Here is a 20,623-nt window from a genome sequence, read left to right on the forward strand (position 1 = left end):
ACCACATTGCCATAATTGTCACATGCCTAATCTATTTATGATATCTCGGCATCTCTACTGTAGGAGATATCAGCGACCCGCAGTTTGATTCCAACACATCCTACATCCGAGGGCCCTGAAAGAAAAGGTGGGAAAGAGTAAAATTGTGAAGAGAAAAATGAAGAATTCCCACTGCATTCATCGAGGAGAAGGTTAAGCCATCAGGAAAGAGAAATTAATTTCTCTCAAGCCTGCTAAACAAGTTGACAATAGCCCCATTCTACTTCAGTCCAAATTTGGGAAAAGGGGAACAATTTGAAAGCTTGTGAGGAGCCGTCAACCAGATGCCTTTGGCATTTCAGAGGGAGAGGGAGGGTGCAGGGGTTGGAAAATGCCTCCGAACAGAAAAGCCATGGTTTTAAATGTCTTTCTCCGCCTTGTAGCAGTAAATCTGAATCTTTTGTTGCCAAAGTGAGCCATTAGAAAATAATTCAGACAGGGTGTGTGTGTGTGTGTGTGTGTGTGTGCAAATGACAGAGCATTCAGTTAGTTATGCGTTATGCAAAAAAGTTGTTTTGTGGTCAAGTTGCTGACTGTATATTGACAAGAAAACACAACGACGATGACACCACAATGCACATTCTTACACTTGATACAGAGGTCACTTTGGGTGTCAAGTTCACTTTTTCCACACATCATGAATCATGGGAAAAACAGCAACAAAGAAAAACGTGAATGTTAACTATGTGACCTCCAGGACTGATTAGAAGCTGCTAAATGGCAGCAGGGTTACGTTGCAGCAGGGTGTGTCTCTTTGAGGGCCGAACACGGGAACATGCCTCTGAATCCATTCGATATCTCACTTGATGCACTGTGACCTTTGGCAGTACGCAAAGGGAATGCACGACTGGGGAATGCCGTAACCGCAGCTGTGTATGTTGGACGTATACGTGCACCGAATACCTTGTGTCACTATCCAGCCCATGGGCCTCGGAGACCAATTCACACAAAGTCTGGAGTATTTTATCAGAAATGTTCAATATGCTTTTGGGAATAGACAGAAAAGAGAAGTGGAGGATAAGTGTTTTTTCAAAATGATCATAACCCCCAAAAAAAGGGCAGACGTCGACCATATACTGTATGTCATTTCGAGACAATATTTGAGTAAAGCTCTCAAGCTCTCTGCGTCAGCTCCCACGCTTTGCTTGCAGCGACTCCTCAGAGAGTCAATGTTGAAACAGCATGCAATAAAAAAGAGAATCGGCACATTAAATGTCCAAACTCGAGACTTTCGAATCAAGACCACCGTCAAAACCGTAGTCGGGTATTCCTGCCACAGAAGAGCAGGAGAGCTGTTGGCCTTCATGGTTAATTGTGGCGAGCGTCTCCTCCGGGAGACAACGGTGTGCTTGGCAGGCTGTTAATCGTGTGACAGTAATGGCCACAGTCACAGAGTCCATCTGGACCCGGCAGCCCAGTTCCAGCCCTTGTTCCCATGCTGCCGAGGTCCAGCTGTGCACAGTCTCCCATCAACACTGACAGACACCTCTTTGTGCGAGAGGACTATTAAAAAAAAGGGGCACAGAGAGCTCTGTGACGAATGGAACATTTAAAAAGGGGATTAAAGTAAAGTGCGTGAGGAAGAAATAAAGGGAAGCAAAGGAATTAATACACAGATGCCCACTTCCTGTCTTTCTCTGTCCTTTTGGCTCTGGTGCTCCATGCACATCAGCCGGCCACGTGTTGATCAAGCCTCATTTCACACCCTCACTCCCAAGTGGCACCAACGTGAGGAATGCAAGGTCCTTTCCTCACGATTAAGGCCCCGGATTTTCCTGTGACCATTACTTGCATGATCGTGAGTCACCGTGCAACCATCCCAAAGTTTTCTATCATTCATGTTCCCTTCCTGTCTTGCCTTGATGACAAGCACAAGGAGCATTTTCCCTAATTTGGGGGTGAAGGTCTGTGTGTGAGATAATAACACACGCCCAGGGTGAATAATTCAACTCCTGAGTCAGCACGGAAACATTAGACCTCTCTCCCCTTTTTTAAAAACTTTTGGCCCGAAATAGCTCGAATTACAAGCGCCAAGCCAGTTGTAACCTCAAGCACATTGTTAACTCAATTTATAGATGCTTGGACAGCTGTAAAAAAAAAAACTATATGAGTGTGTGTAAAACAAACTCATAATAACGCATCAAAATGAGGCGTTGCCAAGGTTGTTGAGAGAAAAGTCCACAGAGAAACCCAATATGGAGAGTGAACCGGCACGCCGATGGAGGAGGTGATGGAAAAGCAACAGTTTGGCTGTTCCGTGCGTTACAGATACGCTGCAGGGTTTCTCCGTGTCAGCAGAAAGCACCCCGCCAATCCTGATGACTCATACCTTCCAATACGGGCACAGACTCAAACATGAAGGACTTCATGCGCAAAGTACCCAGAATCGGGGCTGACCAGTAGAGGTGCTGTTTTGAGGAACATGAACACACAGTGGTTGAGGGGGTGGTTGCGAATGTTTTTTAAGCTGAATAAATTGCATAGAGAGAGAATTTATACAAGTTATACAATTCACCATGAGTTACTTCCGCTACATAAATTGCCAGGCGACCGCGTGTATCTGCGACATGATCTCCGCGTCGCAGGTTCGTCGATACGAATCTGCTCCGCGTTTCCTCTCCAGGCCTCTCCCGCCGTGTCCTCTGCTGCCCTGCCTTCTCCTCCGCTCTGCTGCGCGCAACACAGTGGCTCCGGTGGAATGTGACGACCACGGACCGGACAAAGCCCCGCATTCATGACCCCTCGTCCCACTCCGTGATCAAGGCTCCCCAGTCGCAAAACTTCCAGAGTTGGGTGTAGGGTGGGGGGTTGGGGGGGGGCAGCCAGAGTCCATGCACCCTTCTTCGCCTGTCCTGTCCAGTCGCACGTCGCCCACCCCTGCACCGCCACGCGACCGCCGGGTGCCACATCAGCCGCACGCCTCGATTTATCTGCTGCATGCCTTTTTTTTTATTCCCCCAGTTTTTTTTCTCGTTTTAATGATAATGCAGAAGCCTTTTTTTCCCCCGCAGTAAACAACACCCAGAGAGACAAAGTGGCGTGGGAGGCTTCCTGTGCCTGTGTGTGTGCAACGTCACAGGAAGAGAGAGGATAGTTATATGTGCACTTTGGAAACAGGTGGCAAGAAGTAAAATTAGTTCTCTAACATCTCTTAACAACTAAAAGCCCACCATCCATTATCCTGAATGGTCGCATGAGAGAGGTTAACTGCTGGTAATGTGGGGAACAGAGTTAGGGAAAGCTAAATCTGTGTGTTTGTGTGTCGACGCTGGCTCATGGATAATCACTCGAGACCAGATGACATAAACAAGGCTACACATGCATCATCTACTGCCGGCCTGCCTGTCTCTACTTCCTGCGTCTAAGTAGCTCGTACAGTATCCATTTGCGCCCTATATAATATGATAGAGCCCAGGGAGTGCCTCAGAGGCTTCTCCACTAGCTCTGTACACACAGAGCTGCAAACACAGACGTTACCATGCAACGCCACACAAACACGCACAAGGCATGGTAGAAGTTTCTTATTGCGGTGCAACATGTATATTATTGATAGACATTACCTATATGTGTACACTGATATATATATATATATATATATATATATAATACACATATGGATCTGGCTGCTGCAAAGGATACGCCTAAAGATATTCTATATTCCCATCTATAGACCTACTTACATGTGTATCCAATATCCAAAGCTGTATTCTCCTGTACTCCTGAGCTCCATTGTTCGCCAAAAACTATTAGAAATACATGAATGAAAGTATTTATATGTGAAGTTGATTAAGATTTACGATTTCAGTGGGCTTAGAGAGGAGTGCTGCAAACGGGGTCAGGAAGTCGGACACGACTGAGATCATACAGACCTTTCTTAGGAATTTTTTTATTGGATTTGTTGACTCCAAAAACATGAAATAGTGCCAAAGCTTATCCTTTAACTGAAGAAAACACAAAATATAAAATGACAGATCCAACTAAAGTGAATGAAGGAAAACATCAAATAAAATAAAAATGTATTGTAATGCATTATGTAACCATCAGTTACAATCCCATGATTATCAAATCATTTAAAATCTACTGGATAACAACCTACACCGATGGCAGCTTTGATGATTACATCATCATCACATTAACACTCATACATCAAATCCAATTGGAGCCCTTTGGGAGACTGTTGCTTCTCTGGCTGTAAAATTCCTATTAGTTTAGTAGGAAACCAAGTCGCAGTGTGTTTACAGACACTTTGTGTATCTATAGTTGTTGCAATTCTGCTGAACTTTTGCTCCACTTCTGCAAGGAATTGCTTAGAAAAAGCTAGATTTTATCTGGTTGAGTTTTGTAAACGGCATGCTTCGACCCACTGGAAGAAAAGAAGGCCTTGATGACGAGTGGAAAAGGACAGATGCATACATGCATAAAGCTTTGTTTACTATAAACTCAAATGTAGATTACTAAGGTCTTCTGTTTCATAATCACTCATAGACAAATGGTCCGTCTTTGTAAAATCACGTGGTGGAGACAGATTTTATCAGTGAACTATTTGTGACAGCCGTGTCTGAAAAGGTGCACAACCAAAACGTCCTTTCTGGTTCCGACTCAGCTAAACACCGTTCGCGTTGATAGCACCGCCTGTTGAGACCTTGCACCTTTAACGGTCAGGCCACACACACACACACACACACAGAGCGCTGTCTCAAACGGCTGCTGATGACTCGAGATGAGCCCGGGAGGCTCCTGTGATTTCCCCCCATCCGAATGTGCCATTACCTCTGCGGGGGGTCTCTAATACGGTGATCGTATTTACCGGTCGAGTTCCTCTCCTGTGTGAGTCTCCAGGTGTGGCCACCCTCCTCACAGACTGCCCCATCCACAATTCATGAGGGGAAAACTGATGCCGTTAGAAAATGGCCCGTACACTCAGACAGGAGAGAGAGAGAGAGAGAGAGAGAGAGAGAGAGAGAGAGAGAGAGAGAGAGAGAGAGCTGCATGGTTTACCCACTGAACTGTGCAGTTAGAAGAGCAAGCAAAGCATGGCGGGACTACACATGAAAAAAAAAATGGAAGCTGTGGTGTGTGACCAGAGCGCTGGATTGAGCCGGAAGCATGCCAGGTTGACATAGAAAGTGGTGGGCGGTGGATGGGTGGGCGGTGGATGGGTGGGTGGTTGGTTGGGGGCGGGGGGGTTGAAGTAGTGAAAACACCGGGGGCCAGAGACGGAACAGACAAGGGCTTGTTTTCAGTGGGTGCGAGTGTTTAGAGAACACTGCTCGTCTACTCTTACCTGATAAGCTGAAGGTCAACGGTGAAAAGCGAAGGATGTGTCAAGGCCTCCGGGAGCCTGCGAGTGTGTCGCTGCAGATAGCGAGAACTGGCGGAATTGTTGAGGTTGAGGTCACAGGCGTCTTTAATTTCAGAAGAAAAGTACAATAATGCTGGTGTTATAATGTTAAAGTCTTTACATTTTTCTTCGGTGGAGGGTTGCAGGATGCTGCCTGGTGGCTTGTGAGCACAGACTGCTCGTGTTTATATCCGTACTGTGTATAGATTGAGACTGAGGGGTGTGGTGTCACTGAACTACTTGCTTTATGTCTACAGTTATTGGCACTGGCCAGTAGAGAGAATATACAGAGAGCGCTGTGACCTGATTGAAAGTGATGTGTGGTTTTAGAGACTCATGTAAATGTCCGGTGCAGTTTGTGTCTTCCAGTATTCATGCTGTAAAGAAAGAGGCATGCACAGAAATGCGTACATATCTGAGAAAGAGAAAAGTCCAAAGTCCGTTTTTTCACCGACTGATCGATGAAATCCAAGCCCCTTTGTGCCGTCACCTGAGAGCGCTGACGGGAGGTCCAGTGCATCATTTCTTTTGTCCCTTCCGTCCTAATGTGAGCATTCCCCCACACGTCTCATCCGAGCCAAAATGAGAAACATCCAAGGTGCCAAACACCCCGAGCCAAACCACATGACGTACATGATGGAAATCATGCGACTTTTCCTCTAACACTTTTCATACCCAAACGATACAGTTTAACCGCCCAGTGGCTCCGATGCCGTACCACATACCGAAAGAGAACACTTTCCTAGATACTGGACATTTCAGGAATTTAATCCAAAAGCTGTTATTTATTGTATTTTCATTCCTATGTGCAATACAGCATTCAGCTCAGTGTCACTGTGCTCTAAGTGGGGTGGACGGCATGCTCGCTCCCTCAGACATTTCCACTATGCAGAAATTCACACTTGGGCCCCCGTACAGGAGTATATATATATACACATTTATACATACATACAAAATATATATATATATATTCACATTTATATATATGTATATATATATATATATATATATATATACACACACATTTATATACAGTATATATATACACATTTATATATATATATATATATATACACACATTTGTATATATATACACACACATTTATATACAGTATATATATATATAATATATATATACACATGTACACACATTTATATATATATATATGTATAGGCCTCTGTGGAGATCGACAGTGAAGCACTTTTTCACTCGACGCTCTATCCAGTGGAGGAATTTAGATAGATAGATAGATAAATACTTTATTAATCCCCAAGGGGAAATTTGTCGTAGCAGTAGCAGCACCAATAAACTAAACACACGAGAATAAAAAAATATATATATAAAATATAAAAAACAGGGATGAAATATATAGATGTATACAAGTGAAAGATATAGATGTATACAAGAAGTATACAAAGTAAAATATAAAATAAAATATATATGTATATATACAACATATATGCATACACAATACAATACTAATGACTAAAATTAGACCGCAAGTTACATAACTTTATAGAAATACAGAAACAAGAATAATAGAAGCCAGAAAGTTATAACATAGCGGATATTCCCCGGAGTCTTTGTGACTTCACGTCTCAAAGGGTCCATTGGACCTGGCTGCATCTGGTGCCTCCTCCCTGGTGGTCCGGCCTCCTGTCATGGTCCTGCTGATCCCCCTCCCTTCTTTCTGGATCGTGGACTATGCCTACTACGAACATACACTCTGTCATATTCATTGAATGTGTTTATGTAACTCTGTAATGTTTCCTTCTGGTCACATGACATATATTGCTTCCGTTCATCCGGGCAGAGGGATCCTCCTCTGTTGCTCTCCTGGAGGTTTCTTCCCTTTTTTTCCCTGTGAAAGAGTTTTTTCTATTTCTTGGGAGTTTTTCCTGATCTGTTGTGAGGTCCTGGGACAGGGATGTCGTCTGTGTACAGATTGTAAAGCCCTCTGAGGCACATTCAAAATGTGTGATATTGGGCTATATAAAATAAACTGAATTGAATGTAATATTCCATCCATCCATTCTGCTTATTTAGAGCTTGTTGAAATTCAAAAGGCTAGCATTACTCCAGTTTTGCACTCCACTGTTTATGTGCTTTTCATAAATCAATGACTTTTTAATGTCCGGAATTAATTTTTTTCTCGTAAATGTAAGACTTAATCTCGTAAATCCTTACAAAGTATTTTCTTGGAATTTGACCCCTTGTGTCAAAATAATTTTTTTCACTACAATGGTTCAACATGCCATCATAGAAACCATTGTCTGCAATATTCAAAATGATTCATATGTTTATTGCCCAGCTGAGTAACTCCTGGCTACAGCTCTGCTCGTCTCTGCGGTGGAAACCATGCTATCATCTGTCCAGCTCTGCCCCTTCAGAACAGATACGTGTAAATGATCCTCACTTCTCATAGCAGGTAACACAACGCAGATTATTTGTCTGTGCTACATGGGGTTCGTGTGGACTCTACCTGTGGCATGAATCATGAAACAGATGACTGTAATCCACACAGACAGGGTGAGCTATCTGATGCTGCCTGGCAACCAACTGAACTCCTCTGCTTTGAAAGACAAAGCTCAGATTGCTCACCTCCGAACTTAACGGCAAAGACCCTCCGAAAATGTGAACTTGTGCACAGCTAATTACTTTAAAGTTAAGTAGAGAAGAATTTGCAGAGCAGAAGCATGTTCATAGTGCCATAATGGACACATTCACCGCAGTAATTGGGGACTATAGAGCCGAGGATATTTAAGGTTTTTAGGATTATCTGGATTTGCAGTCAGCCAATAGGAAGCCACACCGATAATAGAAAGAACGTCTTTACTGTTGTGAAATCTTTTTTTTTACTTGAACAAATTAAATTCACCTGCTGACCATTAATCTGGAGATGCCAGGCCGAGTGTCTCAGTAACCTATGGCAACTGCTTCTGTGACAACAGCAATCTTGGATGGGCCGACTCCTGCAGCCGAAGGACTGCGCAACACCATTGGCTGGCTGAATGAATGACTGGCCAACTTGTCTATCTATTATGCATGTCAGTTTACCTTTAGTGCGTTCTTGAGCTCATTTCCAGGTAAGCGCAGCCGAGAGGAAGCCGGCCTGCATCCAGACTCTGAGCACCAGCATCAGTTCACCTGGGTAAGACATTATCTTTCTATTTGGATGCTTTTGCTATTGCTATTGTTAGAAAAGTTAATAAACTGTATTTAATGTTGGATCTATTTACCTAAATGTCTTGGATCTATAAAATATGAATAATATATCTGCATTCAAATGTAAAATCAATTTATGAGCCTACAAATTGAAGTTGATATAAATAACCTGTTGGGAAAAGTGATTTTATGCTCTGGACAGGAGCACCTTGAGGGGACTCAGAAATGGAGCTGCTCGGATCTTCTCTAACAGCCACATATGCTCGGCCCAAAACCAGCCACTTCCTGCCTGCCATCTCCACCATGGCGTCCAGCTATCGCAACACCCAGCCTGCGTTGGCCATGAACCCAAGCGCCAACCTTTGGAGGACCAACAGCTACTACAGGAGCAGCAGCGCCGTCTCAACCCCCTCTTCCATACAGCGAGATAATTTAGATCTGGTTCGAGCCCAGACCGTGTACTATCCATCCAACAGGACAGCGCTGTCCACTCGCTACACCCCCGACGACTGGTACAAGTCCAACATGAGCAACTACAGGGAGTCCGAGTCGTCCAGGAAAAGCGCAGAGAGACTTCGGACGGACACCCTCAGGATGATGCAGGATAAGGAGCAGCTCACTAGGCTGACCCAAGAGAAAACCAGCAAGAACATCGGCGAGCGGCTCAATGACATCGTCTTCTGGAGGGCTGAGCTGACCCACGAGATTGACAACATGGTGACAGAGATAGCAGCACTCACTGAGGTCAAGAGGAGGCTGGAGAGAGCCTTGGCAGAGACTCAGGGGCCCCTTCAGGTAAAGGGTGGAAGGAATACATGAGTGTGTGTGTGTGTGTGTGTGTGTTTGTTACCTTGAACTAACAAATCCACTGATATCAGAATTGTGAGTTGTATTCTTGGCACATTTTGAGGATTATCCGCATTTGCCTTGAAATCTTCACATTGGGGTCAGGCCTTTGTTCGCCGCACTCGTATTAACATTGATGCGTATCGCGTCTCGGTCTGGTCACAGCGTCTGTGGTGAACCAGTTTTGACGTTTCCAGCTTAGTTGTAGCAACTGTGTCCGTCTGGTCGTTCTGGAAACCTTCAAACGCAACAGTGCTCTTGCTGGGACGAAGTCCTAATCAGGTTAATGGACGTTCCCTGGTGGAGGAGCACCGGTCATTTGTCTCAGCCAGAGTGAGCCAACTTGATCTGGCTGGAGATCTGATGACAGGGACACCTTGCTCAGCTAAGATCATATGGCATGTGGCTTTGAGACTTCTCCAGGCAACCGAAACTGGAGAATGCAGCTTATCCACTGCACTATATATGCATAGGGGCAGGCACTTATACCTGTTCTACCTATTCAAGTGTCACAATGAAAACGTTTATTTATCCTCTCACAACCACCTCACCTGAATTCAGTCATGATCACTTTGTCAACAGGTGTCTCAAGAGTGTTTGTACCACAGAGAGAAGCGGATATCCATCGATCTGGTCCACGACGGCGTGGAGAAAGACCTCCTAAAGGTAACATTAAAGCAAGAGTGTGAGCGAGTGTGACTTCCAATAGCAACCTTGGGAAATACATTTGCATAATTTGTATTCTGCGTTTGCAACAAGGAAGTGGAAGTCATCAAGTCATGTCAGGAAAGGATGAGGCGACATCTGGACAGGGCCATCGCTCAGCTGGCGTGAGTCTGAGACATCGACTTATGAAATATTACTAAATGTTGGATTCTATTGATATTATATTTTCCAAAACTGTGTTTCCTTGCTGCTTTGTGGGGTTTCTTAGGTCAAACCGAGCAGCCCAGCATGAGTTGGAGAGAGACATGAGCGACAAAGTGACCGCTCAGAGGATAGACGGCAGGTGTCACCATCTGAGGAACACATCCGATGGTATCGGCTACTACAGAGGGATTGAAAGACTAGACCCCTCGTGAGTACAGTTCTATGCCATCAATTATTAACGCTTTCATCACGTCAAACGGATGCTAACAATTTCCTGTGTTGTTCTAAACCTTCTTGGTATACCGGATGGGTTGAATTGTCAATCACAGAATTAATCACAGTCTTTGAAATTCATATAGAGCTGCTGGAAAATCCATCCAGTACGTGTTGAGATATTTTAGGCTGGACCAAAGTGGTGCGGTGCATTAGGTAGAGTTTATTCAACAATTGTCCTGCCTCCATAACGTACGCCATCCCCCCCCCCCCCATGTCAGGCTCTCTCTCCCGGACTCGTGGTCCAAGTTCACCGACGACAACATCCTGCTCTCCCAGAGTGGACGAGCCGCCTCCCAGAAGCTGAGGGACGAGATAGAGATCCTGCTGAGCAGCACGTCCAACGAAATGTGGAACCAGTTCAACAACGCCAACGTGGCCTTCACAAACCGCATATCGGAAACCGCCGATGCCAAGAACAGCCTGCAGATGCACCTGGCGAAGGTCTGCACCCCGTCCGCGACAGACACACTATCCCATCTATTCATCAGAGTTGTCCCGTCATCTGATGTTTCTTCCCTATGTAAAATAAGTATGGATTATGAAGAAGTGACTTTTAAAGAGGCATACAAATGGGTACCAGTTGAATCCATTTCTTTTCTAACTAAATGTGCCACTTACGAGGAATAAATCATGTGTTTGCACGCTTCTCTTATTTAACAGGCCCTTATCTAGCACAGGTACTGTTCTCGATAAGGGCCTGTTGGGGACTTGTGTCTTGTCTGCAGCGGCTTGTCTGCATGTTTACAGTCAAACATTCCTCTCAGAAGAGAGGAATGGCGATAAATGTCCCTTTCATTGCTTGTGCCACACTCCACACTGGATCCCGTTGTTCTTGGGGTAATTACAGGGGGTTGAACAGTGAATCCACATCAGCAGTTGGATGGGTTTGAACACTGAAAGCAGCTGTGATGTGAGACACACAGTCCTTAATAAACCTCTGTCACTGCCAGTTGTAAGGAGTACTGATTCGCTGGAATTAAATTACATCAAATAGGTCGGGACAGAACAGACCACTGTGCAGCCCCGTGCTCAGCTGATTCAAAGCTGACAGCGTACAGTGTTTACTTGTTCTCGGCCTCGACTGTTGAGATTATCATGTATCCACCAACTAAATGAGACGCTCAGCTGTTACTATACCTTGACAAGACAGCGCTTTCCTTTCCCTTCCTCTCACTTCATCCTGCTTCTGTCTCATCTCATCACCCAGACTCTGCAGGAGATCTTCCAGACGGAGATGCTGATTGAGTCTCTGAGGAAGGCCCTCAGAGACAAAGAGTGCCCGCTGAAAGTGGCCCAAACCAGGCTGGAGGAGAGGACCCGGAGGCCCAACGTGGAGCTGTGCAGGGACAACCCGCACCACAGGTGCTGCCACTGTGCTCTTTAGTCATGTTGGTCATTAGCACATTCATGAGATAAAAAGTCATTTGTTTCTCCTGCAGACAATTCCCCCCCTGTGGTTCCAAGTGTTTCCCGGGGCTGAAAAGGTTTCCTGGCCTTCTTGCTCTCTCCTGCTAATTTGACGGTGAGCTGCTTCTCTTTATCCTTCCTCCTTTAGACTGGTGGGTGAGGTGAGGGAGATCGAGGACACCATTCAGAAGCTCCAGGAGAGGCTGATGCAGGCCGACAACACTCTGCAGACTCTGGTCAAGACCAAAGTGACCCTGGAGCATGACCTGTCCATCAAGGCCAACTCGCTCTTCCTGGACCAGGAAAAGTGCATGAGCATGCGCAAGAGCTTTCCCAGCATGCCTCGTCTTGTGGGCTACACCTGATCTAAGTCTTCAAGGAGGGAGCCTTGGAGGACCACTAGAATTTATTAGAGCTGCATAAGTGGTTTGGAGTGATTTTAAAGGGTGCTGTGGGTGATTTGACCAAAACAAAATTGCTTCATATTACGGGCACTGATCATAAACTATGGATTATCGGAATTGCGAGTATTGTACCCGTAATGTATCTACACACAGTTTAAAAAGAAATTAGAAAAAACGTTGCAATGTCATGGAAGAATCGATTACCATGGTGATTAATCAGACATCTCTCCGAATTCTTTAATCTTGCCACCAATTTCAGATATTTTATATGGAAAAATATATTATATACATATATATATATATACATGTATATATAGTAACTATTGTGATAACATTTGAAAAGCATATAATAAAAGCCTTGTGAATCATCAAAACCATACAAGCCTCACACCTAGTCTTAATGTCTTCATGTCGTACAAGACGTATCTCAACAATCAAAGGGGAGCACTTCATATATCTGTCCTTCTGTACACATTACATCTATTGCATCTGTCCATCCTGGAGAGGGATCCTCCTCTGTTGCTCTCCTGCAGGTTTCTTCCCTTTTTTTCCCCCTGAAGGGTTATTTGGGAGTTTTTCCTGGTCCGATGTGAGGTTTTGGGGCAGGGATGTCTATGTGTACAGATTGTAAAGCACTCCGAGACAAATTTGTAATTTGTGAAATTGGGCTATACAAATAAACTGAATTGAATTGAATTGAATATGTTCTGACATCATCCACAGAAATGACATCTAACACAGGTCGTCGCTTCATTCCTGCACTTGAAGGCTTTGATTCATAACCGTAACCCATTTGCTTTTACGTTGGCGACAGGCCGGAGGTCCAGCGGACCACAAGAGGTCCTGGTGGCGCATGCGACACTAATAACCAAACTGACAAAGACAAAGACTCTCTGAAGGCTCACTCAGATCTGTCAGCGGGAACTGACCTGAAGGTCACCTTAAGAGGGGAGCGGCGATATGGAAGACATTGATTTGAATCCAAACAAACACCTTCGGCAAATTGTGGCACGCATAAATATGGATCGTGAAGGACACTTGTGTTTTCCCCATCGTACTTTAATGACCCATAACTCATGGCCTCACCCATAGAAGGAGCTGAACAAACAACGTGTTAGTCATATATGAAACCCCACACCCACCGTATAGGAACACTCACTTATCATTGGCTACTGTCTCCACCAGTACAGGGAGAGGTACCAGCAGGGGTGTCCAAAGTCCGGCCCGCGGTCAGATTTCATACGGCCCGCGACATCGGTCATATAATGTGTTATTTGTGGCCCGCCAGATCTGTCAGAATAAATAAATCATAAAAACTTGAAAAACGTAATTCCTCCTTTCTAATGTATCTGGCTCTGCATCCGTGGCGTGAACCCTTCTCGAAACATATTTGCCATGGCGACGGCAAAAAAAAGAGGAGAAAAGTTGACAGTGAGGGCCGCCGCTTTCAGGAGCGGTGGGAATTACTAGTGTTTCCCATACCATGAGAACAGGGTGGGGGTCCGCCCCACTGAAATGTTCTCTATAGCGCCAGATTACAACATAAGTAATGTCAGGTTGTTTTATTCAACTAAACGGTCGTATATTATTGATCGTATCGACACAGCGGCATGTCATTTCTGTCTCTACGTGGTGGCGTTCACACTTCTCCTGGCTCTCGGTATCCCGGCGGAGCTCCGCCCCCACGCGCACAGACAGGTGCGCACATACAGGTGAGCGTGTTCCAACCAGCCGGCAGAGAGCGTCCAATATGTCGCGGGAACAGCAAACCGACACCTCTGCGTTCCCACGGTGGTGAAGACACGTCGACTCAGAGTCGCTCTCTGCTCCGGGTTCAAGAGCAGAGACGGTGGGGCGCGAGGGGAAATGCAGATTCTTTTATTTCAAGACCTTGTTTGAGAACTTCACATATTACAAACTACACGGACATAAAACTAAGTCATTAATAAATAAAGAGCGAAATGCCTGTCGTCGACTTTCGTGTAAATGTGTACGTTACGACGTTAACCGGTTACCCTGCGCATGCGCGACAGACGAGATTCTTGGAGACTTGCCAGGTGTTACCTCTCAGCGTTCCAGCTGCCCTTCAAAACAAGAGCTCAACATTGAGCTTTATGGAGAGTGGCCGTATCAAGCCTGCAACCCCGTTTTAAAAAGAGGTGAAGTGGAAAGCCCATTTTATCACACATAGAAAAAAACGTAATGACTCAGACATATCTGCACTTGTTTTGTTTTTCAAAGGTTGCGCGTTATTGTTATTTTGAAAAGATATGCAGTGTCACTAACACTCAGTAAACTCTTTATGCCCAACTATTTGATCTTATTTTGTTTAATTTTTCACAGGTTGCACTTTATTGATATTATCTTGAAAAGGTATTCAGTGCAAATGTAAGGTATTCTATATACAGCTTTTTCATTGTTATCTGACTGAATGAAAGGCAGACTTGGTTATATTATATGTGGTTACATTGTCATTTAAAAAATAAAAATAATTGTGACAGTAAAAATAAATTGTTGTATAACAGTGTATTTTCATGTAACTTTTGTGGTTTAAAAAATGTCTAAAGGAACTATTGGCCCCCGGGCATCTGTACTTTATCACAATTGGCCCTAGCTGCAAAAAGTTTGGACACCCCTGATCTATAGAGTTTAGTCCGACTTGAATCAACACACTTAAAGATGTGGCCTGAAACAACTTTCAACGCACACAAACACTATCGCACATTTTGACCCAACCCTTCAACTCCTACTGCGTTTTGCCCGTGTAACCTTTGGCTTCACTGAGGATTGTAAACTCTGCTCGTACCGCCAATGGCGCTTCAGTTGAACGTCTTCAATACAGTAGCAACCGCGTCTCCAATCCTTAAATGGATCGCCACTATCAGAGCTCGGGAGAAATCCCATCACAATTTAATCGTCTGATTTTCTTCTGGTTCTAAAATACAATATTTTAACCATAAGTTCTTTAATTCTCTCACCAGCTGTCACTTTCTGGTCGATCTCGTTGTTATCTTACAGCACCAGAAGGAAAATATTCACCAAGAGACGTCTGCGTTCGAGTGTGTCTGTCAAACAATGTGAATGGAGACGGATGTTAGCAGGTCTGGCATCGTAATCACAGTTAAGAGATGCGGCCCGGACAGCTGAGCTCCACTCTAATCTACCTCGAAATCATGTTCCACCTAAATCCTTTCAGTGGCCGCAGCATTAAAAGCATCTCTGGTGTAAATAGAGTAGTTTCATTATAGAGACTCCTGACCGGAGGGATGGAGTGGCCTTGAAGATAAACCACTCAGTGCATGTGTGTGTAACTTGCACTTTGATTTAGGAGTAATGTTTTACAACTGTATTAAGTCACCGTCACAGAGAGCTCTCTGCTTTGCAAAGAGCATTATGTTTGACCAAAACCCTCAGGAGAGAGTCAATGGCAGAAGGTCTCTGCCATGGTTTCCTGACGTGCATGTTGGTGTGCATGTAAGTGTATGTGTGTGTGTGTGTGTGTCTGTGTGTGTGTGTAGTCCCACTCCTGCCCAGGCACATTCCTCAGCCCTAGTGTTGCAAAGAAAGGCCCCCTGTTGTCTCGCTTACATCAGAAGAATCGCTGCCCTCATCACCTTGAAATTAAACGTACTGACAGATAGCACAGAGTCCACCCCCCCCCCCCCCCACATTTCCCTTTTTATCTACCCTCTTTGCTTTGCTTTCCCCTTCCTCCAACTTGGTTCACTTCATTGCAATGAACCCCCGTTTCTACAGCGCATGCCTCTTTGAGGTTACGGGTCTCTGTTGGGATGGGACACAAATAGGCCCTTCCTATTTTACCTCCTCTACCACCCCCGCTTACGGGGAATGTACTCTGGAATTCTCCCCGCAGGCCAAACATATTGCCGGTGTATTCTTAACACCCAGTCTTGTTATAGATGCCTTGCGCCCGATGTTATTTTATGTTTCTGACATACCACTTTGCCAATCTTAAGAGCTGGTTGCAGATCACTTGAGACTGGTGTCAGCCACCGAGGGTTTCTTACTCGGTGCTGTAATTACAGATTAGGACTGAGTGTGCATCGTTGAAGGAGAAAAAGTGGTGGACGTCATGGAGACTGTTTGCTTTACTCTAAGTATGTCAGCTGAACTGTGTATTACCAATGATTACTCTATTATTATTATACGCTTTTTGTATGTCAATTAATGGCCGCAGTTAGGGAGGCCACACAACCAATAACTTGGGTTAAGGATAAACAACGCGGTTGGACGTAAAACTTTTAAGGAGGCATTCATATTGCCTGCAAAATTACATACAACATGTTTCAATTAATACCCCGTTTGGTGAGACATCACTACACATCAGTTATTTCATTCTGTGTTAATATAAAACATATTTTGATTAGTGTAAAAGTAGCTGTCTGATATCAAATCAGTCTAAATTCAATTTCCAAAAAATGCTTTTTTTCCATGCTATACAACATAGTGCTTTCCTTTTCAGAGGACACTATTTGAAGCTTCTTCTTCTACTACAGGTGATTCATCCAGCCCGTTCTTGATAATTCAATTTAGGTTTTTTGTCTAATGGCCTGCAGTAACCATAGTAACCAAGTATAATTCAATTATGTAAAGCAGACCGTCTCTTACTTCATGAAACCTTTAAATCCACCTGAAACTTCAATGTAAAAGAGAAGCAAAACCACATCTTAAATACATTATTGGCATGTAAAACCACACAATCAACACAACTTAACACAGCATAAAGAAATTGTCCAATTACAATGGGAATGTGCTTTTTCTGCCAGGATCATAGTCTTATCTTGGTTATATAAAAAAAAGAAGAAATTAATCAGAAAAAATGTCTCTGGGTTATAGTTTTGGCAGAAATATCCAAATTACCGAAATATGTTGCCAGGATATCATGGGATCATGGCCTTGAATCCCTCTCGCTCGACAGTATCAAACTTTTATCACCAGTCATCTCAAACGGCCTCATGTGGACTGAGCACCAAACATTCATGGGAACCAGCTCTTCCTGCCGCTTTTGGACCCTCGCCAAAACTCAGAGTTTTCCCAAGAAGCTGTTTGGCTGTGAAGAATTTTTGTATTACTGAAGAAAGCAAAAGAAACTCAGCTGGAATCCGTTGAGCAATCTGCCCGGTAACAGTTACGAGCTAGAGAGAGGAAGCTAGAGACGGATTGATAAGACGCGTCATGCGTGGAGCGGTTTTCCATCCAAACTGACAACTTCTCGCACAGCGTTGGTCTGTGGCTGTGATGCGACCGTCCGCCTCTGACTCGCTCACATGAGACATCTTTGCCTCCCTAAACTTGGATGGAATCAACATTATACCCCCCCCCCCTCTTCCCCCAAGCATTCTGCACATAACTGAATCTCCAATCAGGGAGTCGAGAGATAAGCCAGAGAAGCATTACCGCGAACCCAAAGTTCAGAGGTCAGCCACAGTGACTGCCACATGAAGCGGCACACTGTACAGGAGACGAAGGTCGTGTGGGTCATTTGTGCGATTGAGTGGAATTCTGGAGCGATCCATGGCATCGATCGTTGAGACGCGATCCTTTCTCCGTGGAAAGAGCAGCGGCGACACACGAGTCAAGATACAGTACTGCAGTCTTTCCTGCTGAATCATTGAGGGGGTGTGGTCTGACTGAAGACAATCACACAAATGTGGCTTTAGCAGGAACCATGGCAATAAGCAGAGCACAATAATAAAGGAAAACAGAGGTGGTCAAGATGGCAGTTTGCCTTTATCCATTTCCTTCACTGTCATGGATGACCAATTGAAAATCACGGGATATCGTGTGGATCAGAACCATGTGATTTCAGTAATGTGTCAGAGTGACACGGGCCTTTTCGATTCTTCGAGAGGGCTATTTTAATGCCAGATTTTGCTGACAAGCTTTATTTCGAGCTGAGCAGTGGAATGATGCAATCGCAGACAGTTTCCCCAAACGAATTAGATTTAAGTAACATCACAATGACACAACTTTAGAGTAAAGTCCTTCACTTTTCCACCAGCTCATTTCATTATAATCTCATAAGGGAACCCACAGACTCACAGTCTTTACTCACATCAATCTGTTGTGTGTTTAGTGTATTTTTAAGGGACGGGCCTCGGTTATCCCCGTCGCTGTCACCACACTGTGTCTCGTCTGATTAAAGCGCGATGACAGGATGAGGGCTGTGAGTAGCTTAAAACTTTATCCACACACACAAACACACTGAATGTGTTTACCTCATCCCGTCTGTCCTCCACCGTGGGGCCCTCATATCTGATTTACACACTTCATTCGCAAGTATTACAAGAGACAATAACGTCATCGGCCCATTTCTGTACTCTCGTGTATGCTCAGGTGAGTACTGTAGGTTTGTGTAAAACAGAAGAGTTTGATGAGAGTGGATAGGGGTCTGTGTGTGTGTGTGTGGGGGGGTGGGGGGGCAGTCTGTTGGAGGGGAGCTATTAAGTGACTGCAACTCAGTAGTCAGAGACAGACAGCGTCACTTTGCATGCTGATGACAGGACAGCAGCACAGATCCACCTTTGACCGACAGCTGTCAGAACCTGACACAAAGAGGCCGTGACGCAGATACGGGCCTTCCCTCTCGCCCACGAGGAGTACCGGCTGGATCCAACCGGCTCGAAGCCGAGCTGAACAAACGACTGCTGTGACTATCAGACGTGTATTCATCCCGGCTAACGGATTGTGGTTTGAGCCAAGACGAGCGAAATTGCACGGCAGTCATGTGAAAGTCGGGGGCCTGTCACATTGTTTTAAAAATGAATGGCGGGGGGGGGCTCTTTGCTGCATTGTCTCCAACAATTCTTCATTTCTTTACCAATCTTGCAGGAATCCGTTGGGTAGAAACATAAACATCACGTGTGCACGCTGCATCTGCTTTCACACTTTTCCCTGTGCTGGCATGTGGATGGAGTTACTGCAACTCGATCACGTCTACTCTCTGCCCCCCCCCCCCCCATATCTGTCCTATCTACGGTTTTGGTATGCACATCTCGCCGTCTGCCGCGCAAACGTGGAGATATGTCATATACCGATTTAACGACAGAGGTGAAATATAAGACGGCGTTCCAGATGTGGCATTATTCCGTATCTCGGGTTGAATGCTTGTCGTGCGGCTCTCCCCAGAGAGCTCGGCTCCGAGCTTAATGACAAAGGCAGTAAACGTAACACTCCCGTGTCCACTCAGCCCACTGATTGTCAGTCTTTTACAAACATTGACATATAAGGGATGGGGAGCGCCTGCACAGCCACTCAACACTTTTAACAAGAGTCCTCCTCAACAGGTCACTGTAAACCTGGTCCAGCGCTCATATGATCAGGGTTAAGACCTAATGATTCTCTAAACAGCAGAGTTGCACATAAGCAGATATCAGCTGCAAACAACAACAAGGCAATCGCACCAGACAAAGAGGCACTTCCACGCAGCTCGGACTGATAACCGAGCAGACGCAGAGCTCGGAGGGGCCACTCCGGTCCTGCAACTGTCCCTTTCATGTGTGTGTGTGGACACGAGGCCTCGGTTTACATGCGAGTGTGAAACAGCACACACGCAGAGGCATCCAGGAAGTGTGAGCTTAAGTGGTGAAGAATAGAGAGTGGACGCTGACAGGGGGGGGTTATCTGAGGTCAGACAGCTCTTCCACCGGCCCACGAGCATGAAGAAAAGCATATGTTTCATAGAGCGATGCCCGTCGAGGAACATTCTTCTACTGCATTTGATGACTTATGAACATATTATGACCAGTGTTATCAGGAACCCATAACACATCCTACTGTATTTGGAATCGATGCCCGCAATATGCACGGAGAAGAACCAGAGGGAGGAGGAGATAAGGTAGTTAATTCATACTTTCAAATATTTACACTTTTGACCGCTCCCTATTTTCTTATGGAATTCGATTCGTTGCAACACCCGTATTCAGAGGACTGCGTTCTACGGGCATGTAAACAACATGGACTGCATGTCCTGTTCAGAGTGCAATGAGTCACGTCCAACAGAGGAGAGCCCCAGATGCTATCTCTCACTGGGCTCACCCATACAAACTTCACACATACTGTGAGTCACGAGGCTGACTACATAACGACCAGAGGGAAAAGACCACCACTACACCCCACTGCAACACGGCTGTGTTTAGAATTGCCAAGGCAATGACAAGCAAATAGCTTTCTCTCACTCTGATGTGCTATGAAAGGCTTGATGATCACAATGTGCTAAAAAAGCAAATTATCTCAAATTTTCCATGAAAATGT

The 20,623-nt window shown here is 44.9% G+C and overlaps 1 protein-coding gene across 4 annotated transcripts; it reads left to right on the forward strand.

The window, feature by feature from the left end:
• The first annotated feature begins 6,587 nt into the window (after positions 1 to 6,587).
• Positions 6,588 to 14,839, forward strand: tekt3 (tektin 3). 4 transcript variants are annotated; one of them, XM_056430635.1, is made up of 9 exons: positions 6,588 to 8,532; positions 8,749 to 9,341; positions 9,975 to 10,058; positions 10,152 to 10,222; positions 10,327 to 10,470; positions 10,757 to 10,979; positions 11,746 to 11,900; positions 11,978 to 12,060; positions 13,164 to 14,839. In XM_056430635.1, exons 2-8 carry the CDS (start codon positions 8,772 to 8,774, stop codon positions 12,051 to 12,053), a joined length of 1,323 nt encoding a protein of 440 aa, XP_056286610.1. In that variant the 5' UTR covers positions 6,588 to 8,532; positions 8,749 to 8,771; the 3' UTR covers positions 12,054 to 12,060; positions 13,164 to 14,839. The 4 variants fall into 4 exon arrangements, with proteins under 4 accessions (XP_056286610.1, XP_056286609.1, XP_056286607.1 ...); XM_056430634.1 differs by lacking the exons at positions 11,978 to 12,060; positions 13,164 to 14,839 and adding an exon at positions 12,094 to 13,045 and having other exon boundaries at positions 8,729 to 9,341; XM_056430632.1 differs by lacking the exons at positions 11,978 to 12,060; positions 13,164 to 14,839 and adding an exon at positions 12,094 to 13,045.
• The last annotated feature ends 5,784 nt before the right edge of the window (positions 14,840 to 20,623 follow it).

This window comes from Pseudoliparis swirei, chromosome 13, assembly GCF_029220125.1.
Source record: "Pseudoliparis swirei isolate HS2019 ecotype Mariana Trench chromosome 13, NWPU_hadal_v1, whole genome shotgun sequence".
Taxonomy (NCBI): domain Eukaryota; kingdom Metazoa; phylum Chordata; class Actinopteri; order Perciformes; family Liparidae; genus Pseudoliparis; species Pseudoliparis swirei.